The sequence below is a fragment of the Molossus molossus genome, unplaced genomic scaffold (assembly GCF_014108415.1).
Source record: "Molossus molossus isolate mMolMol1 unplaced genomic scaffold, mMolMol1.p scaffold_m16_p_13, whole genome shotgun sequence".
Classification (NCBI taxonomy): Eukaryota; Metazoa; Chordata; class Mammalia; order Chiroptera; family Molossidae; genus Molossus; species Molossus molossus.
Genome location: NW_023425348.1, coordinates 26,794,698 through 26,812,928, shown reverse-complemented (window position 1 = coordinate 26,812,928; position 18,231 = coordinate 26,794,698). Strand labels below are relative to the sequence as shown.

At 47.7% G+C, this 18,231-nt stretch overlaps 1 protein-coding gene across 3 annotated transcripts in view; it reads left to right on the top strand.

Annotated features, from left to right (window-relative positions):
- AMOTL1 (angiomotin like 1) overlaps nt 1–18,231 on the top strand; it is a 160,305-nt gene that overhangs the window by 117,813 nt on the left and 24,261 nt on the right. For all 3 annotated transcript variants that reach the window (XM_036258977.1, XM_036258978.1, XM_036258979.1), the window contains one exon: nt 15,985–16,130. In XM_036258977.1, coding sequence (XP_036114870.1) covers nt 15,985–16,130 — 146 coding nt within the window. The remainder of the gene's footprint in view (nt 1–15,984; nt 16,131–18,231) is intronic.

Genomic DNA, 18,231 nt, shown 5'->3' with positions numbered 1-18,231 from the left:
TTTAATCATTTCTTTCTGAAAATTCATAACTCTGCAGAATTTCCATCATCATGAGGCCAGAAAGCCAAAAACAAATGATTAGATGTGGGGAAAGGAGATGGGTGGAGATGGTCATGTTACGCTCTTGGGTTGCGCAGGGGCTGATTAGCTCTGGCACGTTTGTGTTATTTCAGGGTAAAACCACTTTGTGTCCGGGGTGCCCAGAACTTACCGCCACCCCTTCGGGGTTCTGTAGGCTGTATTGGTTCAGCATATTTGGTTACACTTAAGTCTGTGTGAGTTAGATTCTGGCTGTTAAACAGTATTTCTCTCTAAGAACAAAAGGTTTTTTGAACATTCAGTTATTCGTTTAAATTGATGAGTAATGGGTATAAATGAGCCAGAACTCATATATACTTTTGATTTTTCTCATAATTCCCATGGGTTTAAAAGTTTACAACAACAAAAATGTGTAGAACCACCTTGTTTTAAAAATAATAGTAATTTACCATTCTCAACGTATCTTGTAATCATCATCTTACCCTTGAGTCTTATTTTAGGTGCTTTGATTTTCTGTCTCATGTAGAATGTAAAGAGACTAAAATTAACTTTTTAAAAAAAGTTTTTTATTAATTTATTTTTGTTACAGATGTTTCTCCTTTTTCTCCCATTGACACCCTCCTCCCAATGCCCCACCCCCACCCCGTCCGCAGCATTGTTGTCTGCGTTCATTGGTTATGCGTACATGCATATAAGTTCTGTGGTTTATCTGTTCCCTCCCCACCCCCACCCCCTCTTCTGAGGTTTTTCAGTCTGTATCCTACTTCTATGTCTCTGGGTCTGTTTTATTCATCAGTTTGTTTTGTTCGTTATATTCCACAAATAAGTGAAATCATGTGATATTTATCGTTCTCTGATTGGCTTGTTTCACTTAGGATAATACTCTCCAAGTCCCTCCATGTCGTCTCAAAGGATAAGAGATCTTTCTTTCTGTGTATATGTACCACAGCTTTTTTATCCATTCGTCTACTGATGGACACTTGGGCTGTTTCCAGATCTTAGCTATTGTAACCAGAGCTGCTATGAACATGGGGGTACATATATTCTTTCTGATTGGTGTTTCAGGCTTCTTAGGGTATATTCCTAGAAGTGGGATCACTGGGTCAAATGACAGTTTAATTTTTAACTCTTTGAGGTAACACCATAGTGTTTTCCTCAGTGACTGCATCAATCTGCATTCCCACCAGCAGTGTACTACAGTCCCCTTTTCTCCACACCCTCGCCAACACTTGTTGTTTGATGATTTGTTGATGGCGGCCATTCTGACAGGTGTGAGGTGATACCTCATTGTTGTTTTAATTTGCATCTCTGATGATTAGTGATGTTGAACATTTTTTCATATGTCTCTTGGCCATTTGTATGTCCCGTTTGTAGAGGTGTCTATTTAGGTCCTTTGCCCATTTTTCAATTGGGTTCTTTGTCTTCCTTTTGTTGAATTGTATGAGCACTCTATATATTTTGGAAATTAACCCCTTATCTGATGTATCACTAGCAATGATGCTCTTCCATACAGTGGGTTCCCTTTCCATTTTGATAGTTGTTTAAAATTAACTTTCTAAAAGAAAATCTCTCTGGCTTTTGTATTCTGTACAGGCTCGTGTGAAAGACAAAGCAGAAATTGCAATGACATTGAACTGGGATCTCAGTCAGTTCCTGGTCAGGGCTCACTCCCCAGTGGGGGCGTACAGGAGGCAGCCGATTGATGTTTCTCACATCCATGTTTCGCTCCCCCTTCCGCTCCAAAAAAAATCAATAAAAACATATTTTAAATAAATGAATAAATAAATGTGGTGGTCATCTTTAAGTAAATCAGCTAATTTAGGGCAAAATATTTTTTTTGATTTAAATGATGCCACCTTGGCAAACTTCATGGACAATTCCTTCCCCTTTGCCCAGGGGGTTCTGTGGGGTCTGACATGATCCACTGGTCAGTGCGAGCACCAGCCAGGTGACCCCTACATTTAGCAGGACTGTGCACTTCTAAGAAGTGAAAGGTTTTGCAGGCACGGCCTCAAGCAAACAAGTTTGGATCAGGTGCTGCATCTTCTCATTCCTGGGCGCTCACTGGCGTGCTCATGACCTGAAGGCAGATGCCTCATCTCCCTGCACCTCCATGTCCTCTGAGGAAACGGGAGTGCATCTCCTACTTCAGCCAACAGTGCTCTGAGGAAGAGCCAGTGATAGGAAGTGTGAAGAAGACTTTATAAAATACATTTATTCTGCAACACTTCTTCCTGCCTTCTTCCCTCATTTAATTTTAATTTTTTTTTTTTTTTATCCTCACCCGAGGACATTTTCCCATTTTTTTGTTCAGGGAGAGTGGGAGGAAGAGAGAGGAACAGAGAGAGAGAGAGAAACATCGATGTGAAAGGAACACATCGAGTGGCTGCCACCCGCACGACCGACCAGGGCTGGGGACAAACTGCAACCGAGATACGTGCCCTTAGCGGGAACCGAACCCGGGTCTCTCAGGACCGCAGGTCCACACTCTAACCGTTGAGCCAAACCAGCCAGGGCTCATTCCTCTATTTTAGCACTCACCTTCTCCGGAAGGACCTGCCAGTTTTCAGAGCAGGAGAATGGTCCGTGTTTTGGGAAGCAGAGCATGTGAATTCTAAGCCACTTGTTCAATCTTGACAGGTAGCACTGAGAAGCTTCAAACCCACACGACGACCAGAAGAGCACCCGAGCTCCAGGGCACCTGTTTATGTCCAATCAAATCTTCTCCCCAAAGTGTGAATATCAGCATGACTCAGGCTGATTTTTTGTGCTTAAAGAACCGGAGCTGATTAGAGAACGGTCACCTGGTCATGTGTTGGTGTCTGGTCTCTAGCAAGTGAATGTGACTTATTTATTTCCTTGCTTGGCGTTCCTGTTTGAGATGGAGAAGTCAAGTGTCAAACTTGATTGTAGTGCCCGTCCCTCTCGCTGCGTGGCGAGCTGGATGGATGGAGTGAGCACGGATGGAAGAGCGAGCTGAAATTCCTTCGCATTTCATGTGGCATCAGGGATCCCTCACTTTCCCTGACCGTGCGGAACCAGGAAGCCCACGCCCAGGTCTCAGCTGAAATGAAATGGCAGCTGCTCAGGGAAGTCCTGAGGTGGGGTCAGGTCTTCCTTTGCTATAATCCCCCAACACCCTGTTCCTTTTCCTTTTTAAAAACTCATCACAGCTGCGAAGAAGTAATTGTGGGGATGTTCATGTTCTGTCTTCCCTGCCTGGACTGTCTCCAGCTCGAGGGCAGAGGCCCTGCTTGTCACCCTCACCTGCTTGTCCCACATCATTGTGTCTCCAGAACCTGGCAGCACCTGGCACAGGCATTTAATAAATATTTGTCGGCTATTGAATGGCATGATGGTCATTATTGTTTATTCAATAGCTATTGGCTACTTCTTGTGAACTAGCTGTGTTCTAGGCTACGTATCAGCAAAAGTTCTCTGTAAAGTGCCAGATGCTAAATAATTTTTGGCCACAACTATTCAACTCGTGTCCCTGCGGTCAAAAGCCGCCGGAGATGATCTATAAACAAATGGGAAGGACTGAGTTTCAGGGAAACTTTATTTACAAAATCAGGCTGTGGGCTGGATTTGGCCCGCAGGCCATGGCTTGCTGACCTCTGTCCCAGTCATGGAAGGGAAGGGAAGAGGGAGCCCAGCATAAGGAAGGTGGAAAAGAAAGAACTCCAGAAGCTCTTGAGCTCTTCTCTTGTAAATTGCCCTAATTTATAAATTAGGATGCAGTTGTTATTCTTTCCTGGGAGAGTTTCAGGGCCATCTTTTACCGAAGCCGTACTCAGGTGCGCATGACAATGTTCATTTTAGGTAAACAGAAACAAATGTAGTCACAAACCTTAGTTACTTTTCCATCCAGAATTGGCTAATGATGGAAGCTAGGGTTGGACAGGCCTAGCCTGGGGTTAGTCGCAGCTAAGCCTGGCTAGTGAGGTCTTCGGGGTGCCTCTCTGAGCAGTGCCATACATCTTGCCAGAAGCACCCAGCTGTGTGATGAGGTCTGCAGATCTCAAATACCAGGGTTGGAGAGGACCTTATTAAAGGTCACAAGTCTGGTCTCTAGCAATGCATGTGTCCTCTGAACCGGAGCTCATTAAGAGGCCATTTGGAACTTACATGCATATATGCATAACCGGAGGACACAGACCATAGGGTGGGGAAGGCAGGAGGGGGACAGGAGTGGGGAGGAGAGGGCCAATGGGGTAAAAAAAAAAAAAGGGGGAACATCTGTAATACATTCAACAATAAAAATAAATTTTAAAAGGAGAGGTAAAGTGAAACAATAAAAGGCCATTTGACTGCCGCTGGGAAGGCAGTTTCTCTGGAGGCTACTGATCTGGTGGTTAAAAGTTTGTCCTCAGGTGGAGTTGCAGGTGGCAGGTTTGCTCCTGTTCGCTCCGCTTCAGGTCCTGGTTCAGGCCGGCCTGGGTGTGGTCATTTTACAACAGGGACGGCTGCCAGCACTAACTGAGCACTTACTGTGGGCCAAGCACTAAGCCAGCCTCTAGGTGCGTCGTCTCTATTGCAGGCATTTAACAGGCCACGACGCTGAGGCACAGGGAGGTTGAGTAACTTGTCCGCTGTCGTGCAAGCCGGTGAGTGGAGCACACAGGTTTTGAACCCGGGTCATCTGACTCTGGAGCCCAGAGTCACACTGAGCTGCAGGGGAGCCACTGTTTATGTACCGGGGAGGTGGGGAGATGTGGAATGTGAGAGGGGGCAGCGCTGGACTCCTAGTGGTTTTAAACTTATTGAGCATGGCCTCCATGTTTCACTGACAACAAAAGTGCAACCAACCACGATCCAATGGTTTAGCCCAAAACCTTAGCTGTTTAGTGGGTAAACCACAATGACAGTTGGGACTTTCTTTTCCTTCCCTTCTCCAAGGTCATCTCTGTTGGCTCGGGGGGTGATGAAAAATTTTACATTTTTACTCCTAGAAGTATCTGGGGCAGTATGTGAATATAAGTAATTTTTCTACGACATGTCTTCTTTGGATGCAAATTATTTAGCCCAGCATTGTGACTTAATAATAATGTATCCAGGTCTTCTCAGGTGAGTTTAACTCCTGGGATTCACGATTTGTCCTTCTGATTTCTGCATCTGTCTTTGAACCAGGGCCAAGTATAATAAAAGGCCTTGTTTGATAATCTAGTGTATCTCTTCAGATATAAAAACAAACAACTGTTGAGACCAGAATAGAGTTTAGAGTCTTAAAGAAATGTCTTCTCAAAATGTCTATGGAATTAAACCTTTTGTTCTCTGGATGATAAAAGTAAAAAATAAGCAGAATGCAATGAGTAACTCTATGGTGTCGCGTCTTAAGTTCATTTTTTAAACTATTTTTGGTTCACAAATTGTAGTGAGGGCAGATGGCTGTATCTTAATGGAATCCGAGAACTTTGAGGGGACAAAGTGTTTGTTTTAAGTCCAGGAAATTTGGTCTTAGACCATTAAATATAAGCTTGCATCTGCTACTAATTTTCTTTTTTGCTTACAAAGACTAGTTTGGTAGAAAAAAAGAGTGTGTGTGTGTCGGGGAAGGATCTGTTCAAAGCTGGTGACAGAAATGATAGTGGGAGGCATTGCAGAAGTTAGAGAAAGGGAGTAATATCATTGCAGGCAACACACTGCTTTCTCCCTGATCAGCCCAAAGTGAACCACTATTTTACACACACATAACAATTCCCCCAGCGTGAACTTTTATCTGTAGGCCAGGTTTTGGTGTTAAGCCATCCATTTAAAAATCACAGTTTTACATATACATATTACAATAACGCCCTAATTAAAACAAATCTAGGTATATAATATACCACTAGTAATATATGCCTATAAACATCTAGATATTTATTTAGGTATAAATACCTAAAATAATATGTATACCTGCATTTACATACAATAAAATAAAGGTCCACGTTGTCAGTGTGCAGTGTGATGACATGGAACAGCCACCGCGGACAAGGCGGACACCTGCAGAGCTGTGGCGTTCTCTCCACGGGAGCTGGCTCTGACCTGCATCTGTCAGCCCAGGGTCACTTGTCGCTGCCTTCAGGTCGTCGCTGTTTGTATTTTGTCTAGATTTTATACCTCTTGTCTGCATGGGGAACTGAATCGCCTGGTAGGGTCTAACTTTGTCATTCCTGGAAGTAGACATGTCTGTGGTACATCTTTCTATAGAAAAGAGAAGGCAAACAAGGACTTTACAGAAAATTTACAAAGTCTTCAGGTTTGGTTTCTTTTATTTTATTTTATTTATTTTTTATCCTCACCCGAGGATATTTTTCCATTTTTTGTACAGATAGAGTGGGAGGGAGAGAGAGGAAGGGAGAGAGAGAGAAACATCGACGTGAAGGGACACATCGAGTGGCTGCCACCCGCACGACCAACCAGGGCCGGGGACAAACTGCAACCGAAGTACGTGCCCTTAGCGGGAACCGATCCCGGGTCTCTCCGGACCACAGGCCGACGCTCTATCCGCTGAGCCAAACTGGCCAGGGCTCAGGTTTGGTTTCTGATTGATGCACAAAAATGTGTGTAGTCAAAGCCAAGTCTGCCGTGCATCCCATGTTTACGTAGCACTATTAATTCATTGCCTAATTTGTTATTAAGCTGTCAGCAGTGATATGGAAGTAGCAGAACATTTTTATTGTAAGTAAAAAAAGAAAAGAAAGTGGAAAGTTGAACAGTACGTGGAGAACCTGAACTGGATGAATGGGTGTATGTTCATTCAATCAAATCTGCAAGCTGCACCTGTAAAAAAATTATGAAGGTTAAAAAAACCTCATCTGTACCTCAGTGTGTGAGTACAGTTTCTAGAAATAAAATGCAATAGGAGACATGACTAGATTAGAGAAAAATTACTATATTCAAGAGAACTTGTACTAATATTCAAATAAATATTGTACCAATATTTTGCTTTTGGTGCTACAAACAAACTCTCTTTTAGATACTAAAAAGCAATAGGTAAATTATATAAAGTAACAAGAATATAATATAATATAATATAATATAATATAATATAATATAATATGTATGTGAAGACCAAAATGTATTGTTTTCTTCCGGTAGATCAATAGAAGATTTGGTGGTTAGGCTTAGTTACTTTCTGATGATAAGTATCTGAAAACTGTCACTTAAAATTTTTATTTTAAAGACTGTGTTAGCATTTGATCATGTATCAGTAGCATCCTCTTATTCCATAAGCTGTTGCCTAAACTTGTTGTATCTCTTCATATATGAAACACTTCTGCTATCTTAGATTTTTGCAGCCCTACCGAGAGAGGAGGGTGTAGACACTGTGAGGAAGGATGGGACACCCACTCTGCCTCTGTGCCTGGACTACAAGGCAGAGCATGGCCAGCACTTGTCAGAGAAGTACTGCCCCCCACCCCACCCCAAAGTCTGTGTGCGGCTCCTCCCACACAGGAGAGATCTGTTTTAGAGGAATCGGAAAAACTTCATGAGTGTGTAGCCATTGGGGCAGGCCTTGGAAACGAATTAGTTCTTTAGAGTGGTTTTGCTGCCATGATACTATGTAAAAGGGAAATTGTCTGTTTTCCTGTTAAATTTGGGCAACGAGGTTTGATTAAATCTTTCACATTTCAGACCTTGTCTTACTTTCCATATGGGTTCATCTCTCCAGAGGGGATTTCTCACCTTCGTTTTAACAACAGCCATCTCCAGAAATCTTTGTGTCTTTTTGTTATGTCTGGACCAGTGGTTTTGAAACTCAGAATGGTTGTTTGAAAGAAAGCTCACTTGGAAGCCCAAAATGTAAAATGCACAAAAGCCGAAAAACAGTTTTGGTTGAGATGGGTGCATTTTTTAGCTCCCCTCCTTCATACTTGGCCCTGGCATCTCTTCCTCTCCCCTTCCTTCTCTCTCTCCCCCAGGGCTCTGCAGGACTCGGTTTGGTTCGAACTCCTCTTCTTCATTTTGCTTCTTACAGAATTCGCTTACAAACCGTTCTCTCTCCCAGCCATCTAAGACAGGCCTTCCCGGAGTGCTCCTGTGTTTGTTGAGCTCATGCAGCCACCCACTCTCAACCTGTATTCCAGTCGCCTGGCAGAACCATGGCAACCTGCAGTGGCCACAGGGACTGGGTAGAGCTGAAGACCCTTTCGGGAGACAACAAGGTTCCTCACCTGAGAAACTTTATCAGCAAATGTTAAAAAGACAGAAAGCCAAGCGAGAGGCGTAGGGGTCGGCTTTGTGTCGATTACCTTCACTGCTGAGTTCGAGCGTGGCTTCTGAAGGTCGGCCGTCTTCCACGTCGATTGCATCACAAGCCTCACGTGAGCAGACCACTCTTACACGCGTCAACAGTGCTCGGTTTGGGTTACAGTTTGGGGTTCTCTTTCTGGGTTCATCGGTTCGACTCTCAAACTGGGGTGGGGGGTGAGCGCAGAAGTGAAGAATGAGCTCTCGAGTGTGGAATGTCGTTGAGGCAGAACGAACCAGAATAGTTTCGCAAATAGTGAAGTAAATGAAATACCTTCCTATTGACTTCCCACAACCTCAGAAAAGAAGAAATTACTTTTGGTGTCAACAAGATTGTCCAATTGGACCTGGCTCCTCAGGCACCCGGTAGATTGTAGCTGCCCCGGGGAATGGGCTCCGGGCCAGCATCTGTTCCCTGTTACAAGGTGCGGTGCCAGGGGACTCAGGGCCGAAGGAGCCTGGGGGAGAAGGAACAGGAGGAGAAACTGTAGGGAGGGATAATATAGCAAATAAGTATGCGGACATGTTTAGAGAATCCATTCATCAGCATTGTGGAGAAGTTTCTACTTACCAGAATCAAGGCTATCAGTGTTGGTCAGCATCATGTTAAGCCTTTACCAAACCACCAAGTCCTCTTGGTGGGGAAGTGAGTAGAGGTGTAAAGAAAAATGAAGAGTGTCCTACCAATGTTTTCATTACAAAAGGGGAAGCCCGCTTGAGCTAGCTTAAGCCCAAATATAAGGACTCTTTTTGCAGCAGTACACAGGTGTGTGGTGGGTCCCCAGCTGCACAGGCCGGCAGGTCTCGCAAGGGCTGGGGGCCAGGGTTGGCATGTCTGAGAATCTAGGTGCAGTTTGTATTTAGGGTTCTATTTGTGTGTGTCTCTATTTTCCCCTCTCCTTCTAACCATGGACTCTCGTGCACTGTTCTCCATCCACCTGCTTGAGTTTTCATGTTCTCCGGTACCACTTTCTCTGTTTCTCCAAAGCACATGCTGGGGTAGGGCTGCTGGCCTGAGAGCAGGTGCCTGTTTCATCACTGCCCCTCCCAGGCCCCTACTTGCGGTCTCAGACGAGACTCTGATCGGCCTGGCTGGGGTCACATGGCCCTTCAGGTTTGCTGCTGTTAAAAGGGAATCCTGGGCAGGGGCAGATGAGAAGGGCTTTGCAGTGCAGACACGGCTGCCCGCCAGACTCAGCCCTGTGGAAGGGGGCTGCGGTGGGTAGCTCTTCAAAAGTGTTGTCTGAGCAGACATTGTGAGCGCTATCTGCTCCGTATAGATCTGCAGACTTGGAAGCTGTTGTCTCTGGCAAGCCCTCTCCCAGGGAACCCCAGGGCTAGTGGGGACTCTGCGGCTGCACACAGATGGCCCGGGCACTGTCAGCCCCTCAGACTCTCCAGACTCCCTCTTCTCTGGCTACATCCTTTAAACTCTCTTCACTCAGAGAGGCCCAGAGATTATACTCCTAATATCAGTCTCATCCATCAAAGTGAGACGTCTAGTCATTGGCATTTTAGAGGTTTGTTAGCTCGTACCTGCCTCCTCTTCCCTTAATTCTGCCACATGGCTCCTTTCCCCCGTGTCCGACCAACAAGTACCCTCCTTGAGAAGTGTCGGAGAAATAACTGCAGAACAGATGCCAAAATGGGCTACTTGTTCCATGCTGTGTGAGCATATGGGAGTTAGAGCTTGAACAGAATTAGCTTAGTCTGTGTTTATGTGTACACAGGCGCGTGTGTGCACACAGGCACACGCAATCCAGGATAGATATAAACCCACAAAGAACTGGCCGGTTAAAGGGTCGAACCTTGGTTCCAGCTGAAAGAACAGAAGAGGGAGAGGAAGACCTATCTTTTTTACCTTTCAAACATTCCAGGGAATTAGTCACCGTTTGGTCAATCCCAGCAGCTGGGCTCCTCTGTCTCTCCAGCTTCAGGGAAAACTCATCAAAAGCCTGTTATAGGAGGAAAGGCCTAGAAATTGATTTCTCCTTGAGAAGGGCCAGATTAAAGCTTTGCTCAGCTCATGAGCTCCAGCTGTAAATTGGAACACTGAATTAAAAACCTGCAGCGATGCCCGGCCAGTGTGGCTCAGTGGTTGAGCGTCAACCCAATGCACCAAGAGGTCACTAGTTCAATTCCCGGTCAGGGCACATGTCCAGATGGTGGGCCCGGTCCCCAGTGTGGGGCATGCAGGAGGCGGCCGATCAGTGTTCTCTCTCATCAATGTTTCTCTCTCTCTCTCCACCTCTCCCTTCCTCTCTAAAATCAATCAATCAATAAAACCTAGCAGCACAGCATTTGGTGCCTTGTCAGCCCCACACATGCCTGGAGGTTACCAGGGCCCCCATCCCATGTCTTCAGCCAGCAGTTAGGCTCAGTGCTCAGTCAGTAGTTGCAGAAACAGTTTCAACAGACTGTCCACATTGGACCTTACCCACAACTGGCCAAGGGGAGGCCAAATGCAAAGGGAGCACCTTTGAATTACTGGGCCCAGTTCTAGTCTCCATCCATTTCGCTCTTTCCTCAGGCAAAGAGACTAACCTATGGGGAGAGGCACCGCTACCATTTGACCTTGTGCAGGGTTGTAGCTCCTTACACTTCAGCGTTATCGGTTGTCGAATGGAGTTGTCCTGAGGAATAAATGCAGTTTGGTTGCAAAGTTCAAGGCACAGTGCTGGGACGTAGTAAGCCCCCAGTAATATATGTTAGCTCTTGTTATTTAAGTATCGCTTTTTTTTTTCCCAACTTTGTACAGATAGAATGGGAGGGAGGGAGGGAGAGAGAGGGAGAAACTTGATTCGAGAGAGACACATTGACTGGTTGCCTCCCGCATGACCCTGACCAGGGCCGGGGACAAACCACAACCGAGGTACGTGCCCTTGACCAGAACCCGTGACTCACTGGTCCGCGGGCGGATGTTCTAACCACTGAGCACGCCCGGTGGCAGGTGTTTTGCAGAGTCCCTTGAATCCTCTCAACAGTCCTGCAAAGTCCATCTCACTGGTTCCGCCCAAGGAGCTGGAAGCACAGAGGTGAAGCCACGTGTCCACGGTGAGCCATGCGGCCTGGTGCGGAGCCGGTGCCATGGCTGTGGTTTCCAGAGTACCCAGTGTATGCGCAGGCGGCATCCCTGTAAACGGACCAGAGCCACCGGGCTGAACTGCTCCCTGCTCCACGCAGGCCGGGGTAATCCATCTGAGTAAACAGACCGTGCTGGGCGAGAGTTCCCTGTGTCAGCTGGCCTAGGAATTCTCAGTATATACATTGGAGCCCAACCAAAACTTCAGAGTGAGGCTGGTCTTTCTTGAGATCCCTCCCAAGGGGCTTAGCTAATAATAAACGACTGTCCTATGAGGTGGATTTACTCATGGGATTCTCCCTTGGCATCTCCCAAGAGATGACTTTTTATTTATTTTTTTATCCTCATCCGAGGACATTTTTCCTTTTTTTGTTCAGATGGAGTGGGAGGGAGAGAGAGGAACAGAGAGAGAGAGAGAGAGAGAGAAACATTGATGTCAAGGGACACGTCAAGTGGCTGCCTCCCACACGACCCCAACCAGGGCCGGGGACGAATCGAAAACGAGGTACATGCCCTTGACCGGAGGAACCGAATCTGAGACTCATGGGTCCGCGGGCAGACGCTCTTACCACTGAGCCAAACTGGCCAGGGAAAGAGATGACTTTTTAAAATGGCTCTGACATAACTCAGGCCCCAAGTCTCCAGGGAGTCAAAGGGGCACAGGTACCCCATCTGTGGGCTCCCTGCCTTGATATCCCCCCCTCTGTGTTCTCACAGTATCCCGTGCAAACACCTCTTAGAGCAACTCGTCACACTCCCTCTGCCTAGTCCTTGCCTCGCTTCCCACCCAGGTGAGTGCAGAATGCTGTGCCCTGGTCGTCCCAGAAACTGTCGTCCCAGAAACTGTCGCACTTCCTAACAGTAACCACAGCGTTATCATAGTTGGCATTTACTGGGCACTTACTGTGTGCATTTTGAAGTAGGTTCTGTTGTGACCCTCAGTATAAAGGCAAGGAAACTGAAGCACAAACAAGTGCTTTTACTTCCAGAGTCACAAAACCTAAGTAGTAGAGCTGGGTCTGCACCAGGCAGCTTGATTCTAGATCCGTGCTTCTAACCAGTGCTCTGTGACGTGTCCACGTGCTGGAAGCTTAATTAATGGACATTTGCAAAAGGATACACATGTGGGTATGATTGCTGTATTTTGAGAAATATGCTGTGGCCCGTGACATCCTGAACTCCGTGCAGTAATGAGCTGCATGACAATGGAGCTCTGCTGTTCTGTCTGCGTCCGTCGGGCAATTCTTCATCTCTGCGCTCTTGCTGGGGAGGCGGTGCAGAGGCAGGCGTGTGGACACGCTGAGATGCCAGTGCAGGTTCTGGCGCTGCCATCGGTGAGCCTCACTCCTGTGCGCACGTTACTTATCCGTAGCATCATTGTCCTCGGCTGGGAATGAGAGAGTAACGTGCCCACCTCGTACAGCCAACTTAAAGGAAATGATGATACAAAGGGAATAATATGTCACCGTTTTGGAATACAGTCATTCAACAAACATGAGTGGGTTTAGTTATTATTATCACGAATGTTTGTTTTTAAAACTTTATTACTGAGAACACTACTTCCTGTCAGTGGACAAGTTGTTCTGAGCCAGGGTGAATGATACAAAGTGATACTGTTCAGTCTGAAGTCTGAAGTCACCAGATTTAGTGTTTTGATCCATGAATTCCAGAGGCCTCGGATCCTATGGAGTCCTCACCCCTTACCCACGTCTTTGTCCTGGAGTGTACACTCGAGGTTCCGTAGCCTGGGCAGAGAAGGGAACGGGGCATGCCCATGGCCTGTACAGCCACCCGGTGCGTGGTGGCCTCACAGGTGGAGTAGACAGCGGTATAACAAAGGCTGGACACCGAACGCCCAACCTTAACGTCTGACAAGAGTTGCCATTGTACAGTTGGCATGAACTTGACACATGGTAGAAAGTCATTCATTCAATATTTGTTGAGCCAGGCAATGTTGTAGGCTCAAGGAATCAATGATGACCCCAACAGCTGAAGTCCTAGATATCCAGTCCTTCCTGATGCTGCAGTCCACTCTTTAACCACAAGTGATACTGCCTATCGAGGAAATAGCAACTGCTGGGGTGTGTGTGTGTGTGTGTGTGTGTGTGTGTGTTGTGTTGCAGGGGAGGGGTCTTTGTTAATTCAGAAATCAAAATAGCTTCTTCATGACACAGTATTGATCGTGATCATCAGTTTGCAAACTACAAGAAGCCCTGGTTGTGGCTTCTAGTCTTAGGCTCGGTCTATCATTTTATTGCTTCTGGTCAAAATCAGTGTGTCCTTGGCTGCCCTCAACAGAGAGAACTCTTATCTCACGTTGATAGGCAGGTAGAAGCTCTGAGATGCACTGACTCATTCCCAGGCCTGCCTGCTGAATAATTTCTGGGTGCCAGTGGGCACCATGCCCACTGAGATGTTGTCCAAGCCCAGGGAGCTGGGCTCGACTGTCAGTGATGCACAGAGAGAAGTGCCCTGGGCTGTTCGGGGCTGTGGATGGTGGGGCCCAGAGCCTGTTCCCCATGGACTGGGAAGGGAGTTTCAGAGGCAGCATTTCAAATGCCACCGAGAGGGAGAAGTGGGGAGGGTCGTTGGACATTGCAGCGGAGCAAGAAGAGCCCAAGGGCAATGCTCTGTTCTGGGTCAGGATTTTGTTTCCCGGGGATGCTGCTGTTTCAGGAAGCACAGCCGCTGTGCGTTCCGAAGCTGTCCCGTTGCACTCTGATCCCACGGACAGCCTCGCAGGGCAAGGGCGGTGCAGGGGGACGTCGGAGGACCTGGGTTCTGCCTTGGCTCTGCCCCAGCTGGCGGGGGACCTTGGACAAGTGCCTTCGCTCCTGGGCTTTCCTTTTCTTACCCACTAAGCATAGGGGGTGGTGATGTTTCCTGTGATCTCTTCCGGCTCACACTGTGTGTTTGAGAACAGGGCATTTGCAGCCTTGAAGCGTCCTTTTCATTCTCCGGTCCTGCTTTCACATTTTCTGCCCCTAAAGCACTGCTTTTTTCTACGCGACAGTGCCCACTGGGCTGGTCCTTACTGTCGTTGTCTGTTGTTAAATTAATGAATGACTGTAGCGGGAAATCGTGAGTGAATGAAACCACTGTCACACGCTGGTGTCCTTCCAGACTGGCGCTCGGCGTGGGGTGATAGGAGGATGGAGGTCACCGGTAGAGACATTCACGTGGTGTGAGCACACAGAAATCCATGCCTGGCCCTTGCCGCCGCCGCCGCTGCTGTCATTATATGCTCTGTTTTCTAAGCACACGGAGTAGTGTGCATCGGGATTTGTAACCACCTTTTTTCAGTGATGAAGAGGGTTTTCTCATGTTTCTGAGATTCACTTATTTTATGGTGGCATCCTGCCTGTCTTATGATAGAGCTCACGGTGATTTCTTCAACCAGTCCCTAGTCTTAGACATGAAGTCCACTCAAGTTTTATAAACAGTGTGTCTAACTATTCTAATTTATTTAAAAAATAAAACCTATTGAGTTTGTAACAGGAAAAATGTTCTCACTAAATGATACTGACCCCGTGACACTGTCAGCCTCGCCTGCCTTGTAAAGTGGGAGCTAGGACGTCTCCGGGAGGGTGATGCGGAGGTGCCGGGCACAGGCGGCCTCCGGGGTAAAGGGGGTGGTGATGCGGAGGGGGGGGTGATGCGGAGGGGTGGTGGTGATGCGGAGGTGGGGCACAGGGCAGCCTGGGGGGGGTGATGCGGAGGTGGGGCAAAGGCCGCCTCCGGGGAACGGGGGGGGGGGTGATGCGGAGTGGGGGCACAGGCGGCCTGGGGGGGTGATGCAGAGGTGGGGCACAGGCGGCCTGGGGGGGGCAGGCAGAGGTGGGGCACAGGGCGGCCTCTGGGGAGGTGATACAGAGGTGGGGTACAGGGCGGCCTCTGGGAGGTGATAACGGAGGTGGGGCACAGGGCGCCCTCGGGGAGGGTGAGGCGGAGGTGCTGGGCATGGTGGCCTCCGGGGAGGTGATGCGGAGGTGGGACACAGGGCGGCCTGGCTTCATGTGCAGAGACATGCTCACCAGCAGTGACACTGTCAGCGAGGGGAAAGCCATTTTCCTAAATCCAAAGCAGTGTCTCTTTTCTTTCTTGAACAGAGGTAGGAGAAAATGTGGGGCGAAGTCCTATGGGAAGGGGATCCAGGCAGAATGGGGGACCTGGGTGGAAGCTCCCTTCTGCTGCGTGGCCCCAGACCAAGAGCTTACCCTTCTGCACCTTGGTTCATTTTCCTGAGAATGAGAACATTAGTACTGTTGCTGGTGTCGCCTGTCCTTTCATCGCTGGTCTGGAGGATGGAAGCAGGGGAGGCTGTGAGCTTAAAGTGAAATCATGTGGAAGAAGGTCATTTGCAGCATCGGAGTCAACGTGCAGAAGAGAGTGGTTGGGACTGCGGGGCGCTGGCTCCTCTCTGGAACTGAGTGTGTCTGGAGGTAACAGTGCTTTTTGAGAAAATCCTTACCTCGCACACCACAACTCTTAAGAGGGAGCAAAAGCAGTAATTCGACCCTCTACTCTGTTCATGCTTTTTACTTTTAATCTTTGCCAGATGTAGACTGGCAGTGAGCCCAGAGGGTGAACATTTTCTGATACGTGTAGTTTTGTTCTTGTCTGCCTTCTAGACAAAGAATTCTTGAAGGAAAAGGAGAAGTTAGAAATGGAGTTAGCGGCAGTGAGGACCGCGAGCGAGGACCACCGGAGGCACATTGAAATCCTGGACCAGGCTCTGAGCAATGCCCAGGCCAGGGTCATCAAGCTGGAAGAGGAGGTGAGGCGGTGGGAGGGCTGGTGAGTGGAGGGGGGGGCAGAGCTCTGAGGGCTCCATTTCCATTTCTCACCCAGCATCGTTGACCAGAGCCAACTCCAAGGGGCCGAGGCAGGGGGAGGGATGGTAGGAGACCTCCCAAATAAAGTGAAGGAACACAGAGTCGATCCCACCCCGAGCCAGGCCAAGTATGAAAGGCACACACGAACACCTTCACCTCTCACCCCGCCTGCAGCCCGCTGGTTGGAAGGGCTGGAAGGAACTGGCAACCACTGGTGCCTGTGCAGAAAAGAGACCAACCGTTTTTTAAAAATAGTTCCATTGCTCTGTCTTTGGACTGGACCTTGATTGCATTAAAAATGGCAAAAGTCCTCTGATGCGGGTAGGGTAGGGTTGGCATTTAGCAAACCTGTCTCCAATTTTTGCAAGTTGCCTCAGCCATGCGGTAACCCCGCCACACCCCCAAATCCAGGAAAGTTTGGTCCCACTTACGCATTATGGATTTAGTAGTTTCTGACGCAGTTAACCCTTTAAATTGTTCTGTGAGGGAGATTTTTCCTTTAAGCCTGAGTGTGGAAGTGGAATGAGCACTTCTGAGGCCAAGGCAGGGGATTCAGGCTGTAGGCAGTGTCAGGAAGGGAGGGGAGGGCTGGCCAGGCCGGCGGAGCCATGTGGGAAGGAGCCCTACGTCTGGGAGACGCACGGCCCAGATGGTCTGCAGAGCGCGTCGCCGTGTCCTGCGTGCAGAGATCAGTCCTGTTATGATCCAGCTGTCGCTGCTGTGGCTGGAAATGAAAAGCTGTTCCTGCAGCAAACACCTCTGGTGCCGGGTGACTCAGCGTCTCAGCAAACTTCAGCTTCCAGGTTAAAGCAGCTAAAGGGGAAGTTTTTCAGTCTACAAGGGCTTGTCTTGAGAAGTCTTTTAAACACCGTAAGTCCCGTGTAGGAGCACATGAGCCGTCGCGGGGCTACAGCCCAGAGGGTCCTCCTTGTCACCACTGAGGAACTCATCACATAGGACATGTGCCACAGAAAGTGACCTTTGCCCTTGCAGGACGGGGATCTGCTTCGAGGCCAGGACCCCGTATTATTGTTATAACTGAAATCACTTATTTCAAGGCCCTTTCTCTGTGTGTAAAAGGAAGGAAAGTTATAAGATTTTTAATCTTTTTGTTGTAATATTTCTATGAAAGTAAAAGCTGTGAACTCCTTCGAGACAGGTTCCTGTGACCACCATTGTGGGTCTTCTCTTGTCATTATATTTTATAAGGTCTTAGATTGTGTGGAGCCTCTCCGAAATGTGTCATGTGTCTGACTTCCAGTCCTTGTTTTTATTAAAAGTTCCTTTTGAAGGGCCTCATTCAGTCCAGATGGCTCATGTCATGTGTTTACCATAACTCCCCAGGATGGGTAAGAGTCTGGACTCTGGAGCCAGACCACTGTGAGTTAGAACTGTGACCCCAGGACGGATGTATCAGCTGTGTGACCTTCAGCAGTCACTTAACCTCCGTAGTCCTCAGTTTCCTCATCTCTTAAATGGAGATAATAAAGTAGTTCGCCTTTCACTGTTATTGGGAGGATTAAATGCAATACTACATATGTGCGATACTTTATATACTACATATAAAGCACAAAGCGTGGCATGACAGTTGGCTGATATAATTATTATTATTAATCTTCATCATAATATACTCCTTGCTAGACTTAAGGGCGATACAAAGATAAATGAAGAATCTTGCAGCTGATTAGGTATAATGCTCATTCAACCATTTACTAAGTATTTATTGAGTACCTACTGGATGCTAGGTACTGTCCCGGGCATTGGGGACACACAGTGCACTCTGCCCAGCGGGGACCAAAATTCTCTTAGTGCCTACACTTAGAACATTGCATACAGTCGAGGACATGTTAAGTGGTATATGAATAGTGCTCACGAGATATTCGACCAGAAGAGGTGCTTAGAACAGGCCTGCAGTTAGCGGGTCCTCGGGTGCCTATCAAATTGAATCAAGCCATCAAAAGCACAATGCATGGAAGAGCCAGATGAACATTAATCCCGAGATGGGGTATAAAAAAGGCTGTGATGTTGCTGTTTTTCCCACCC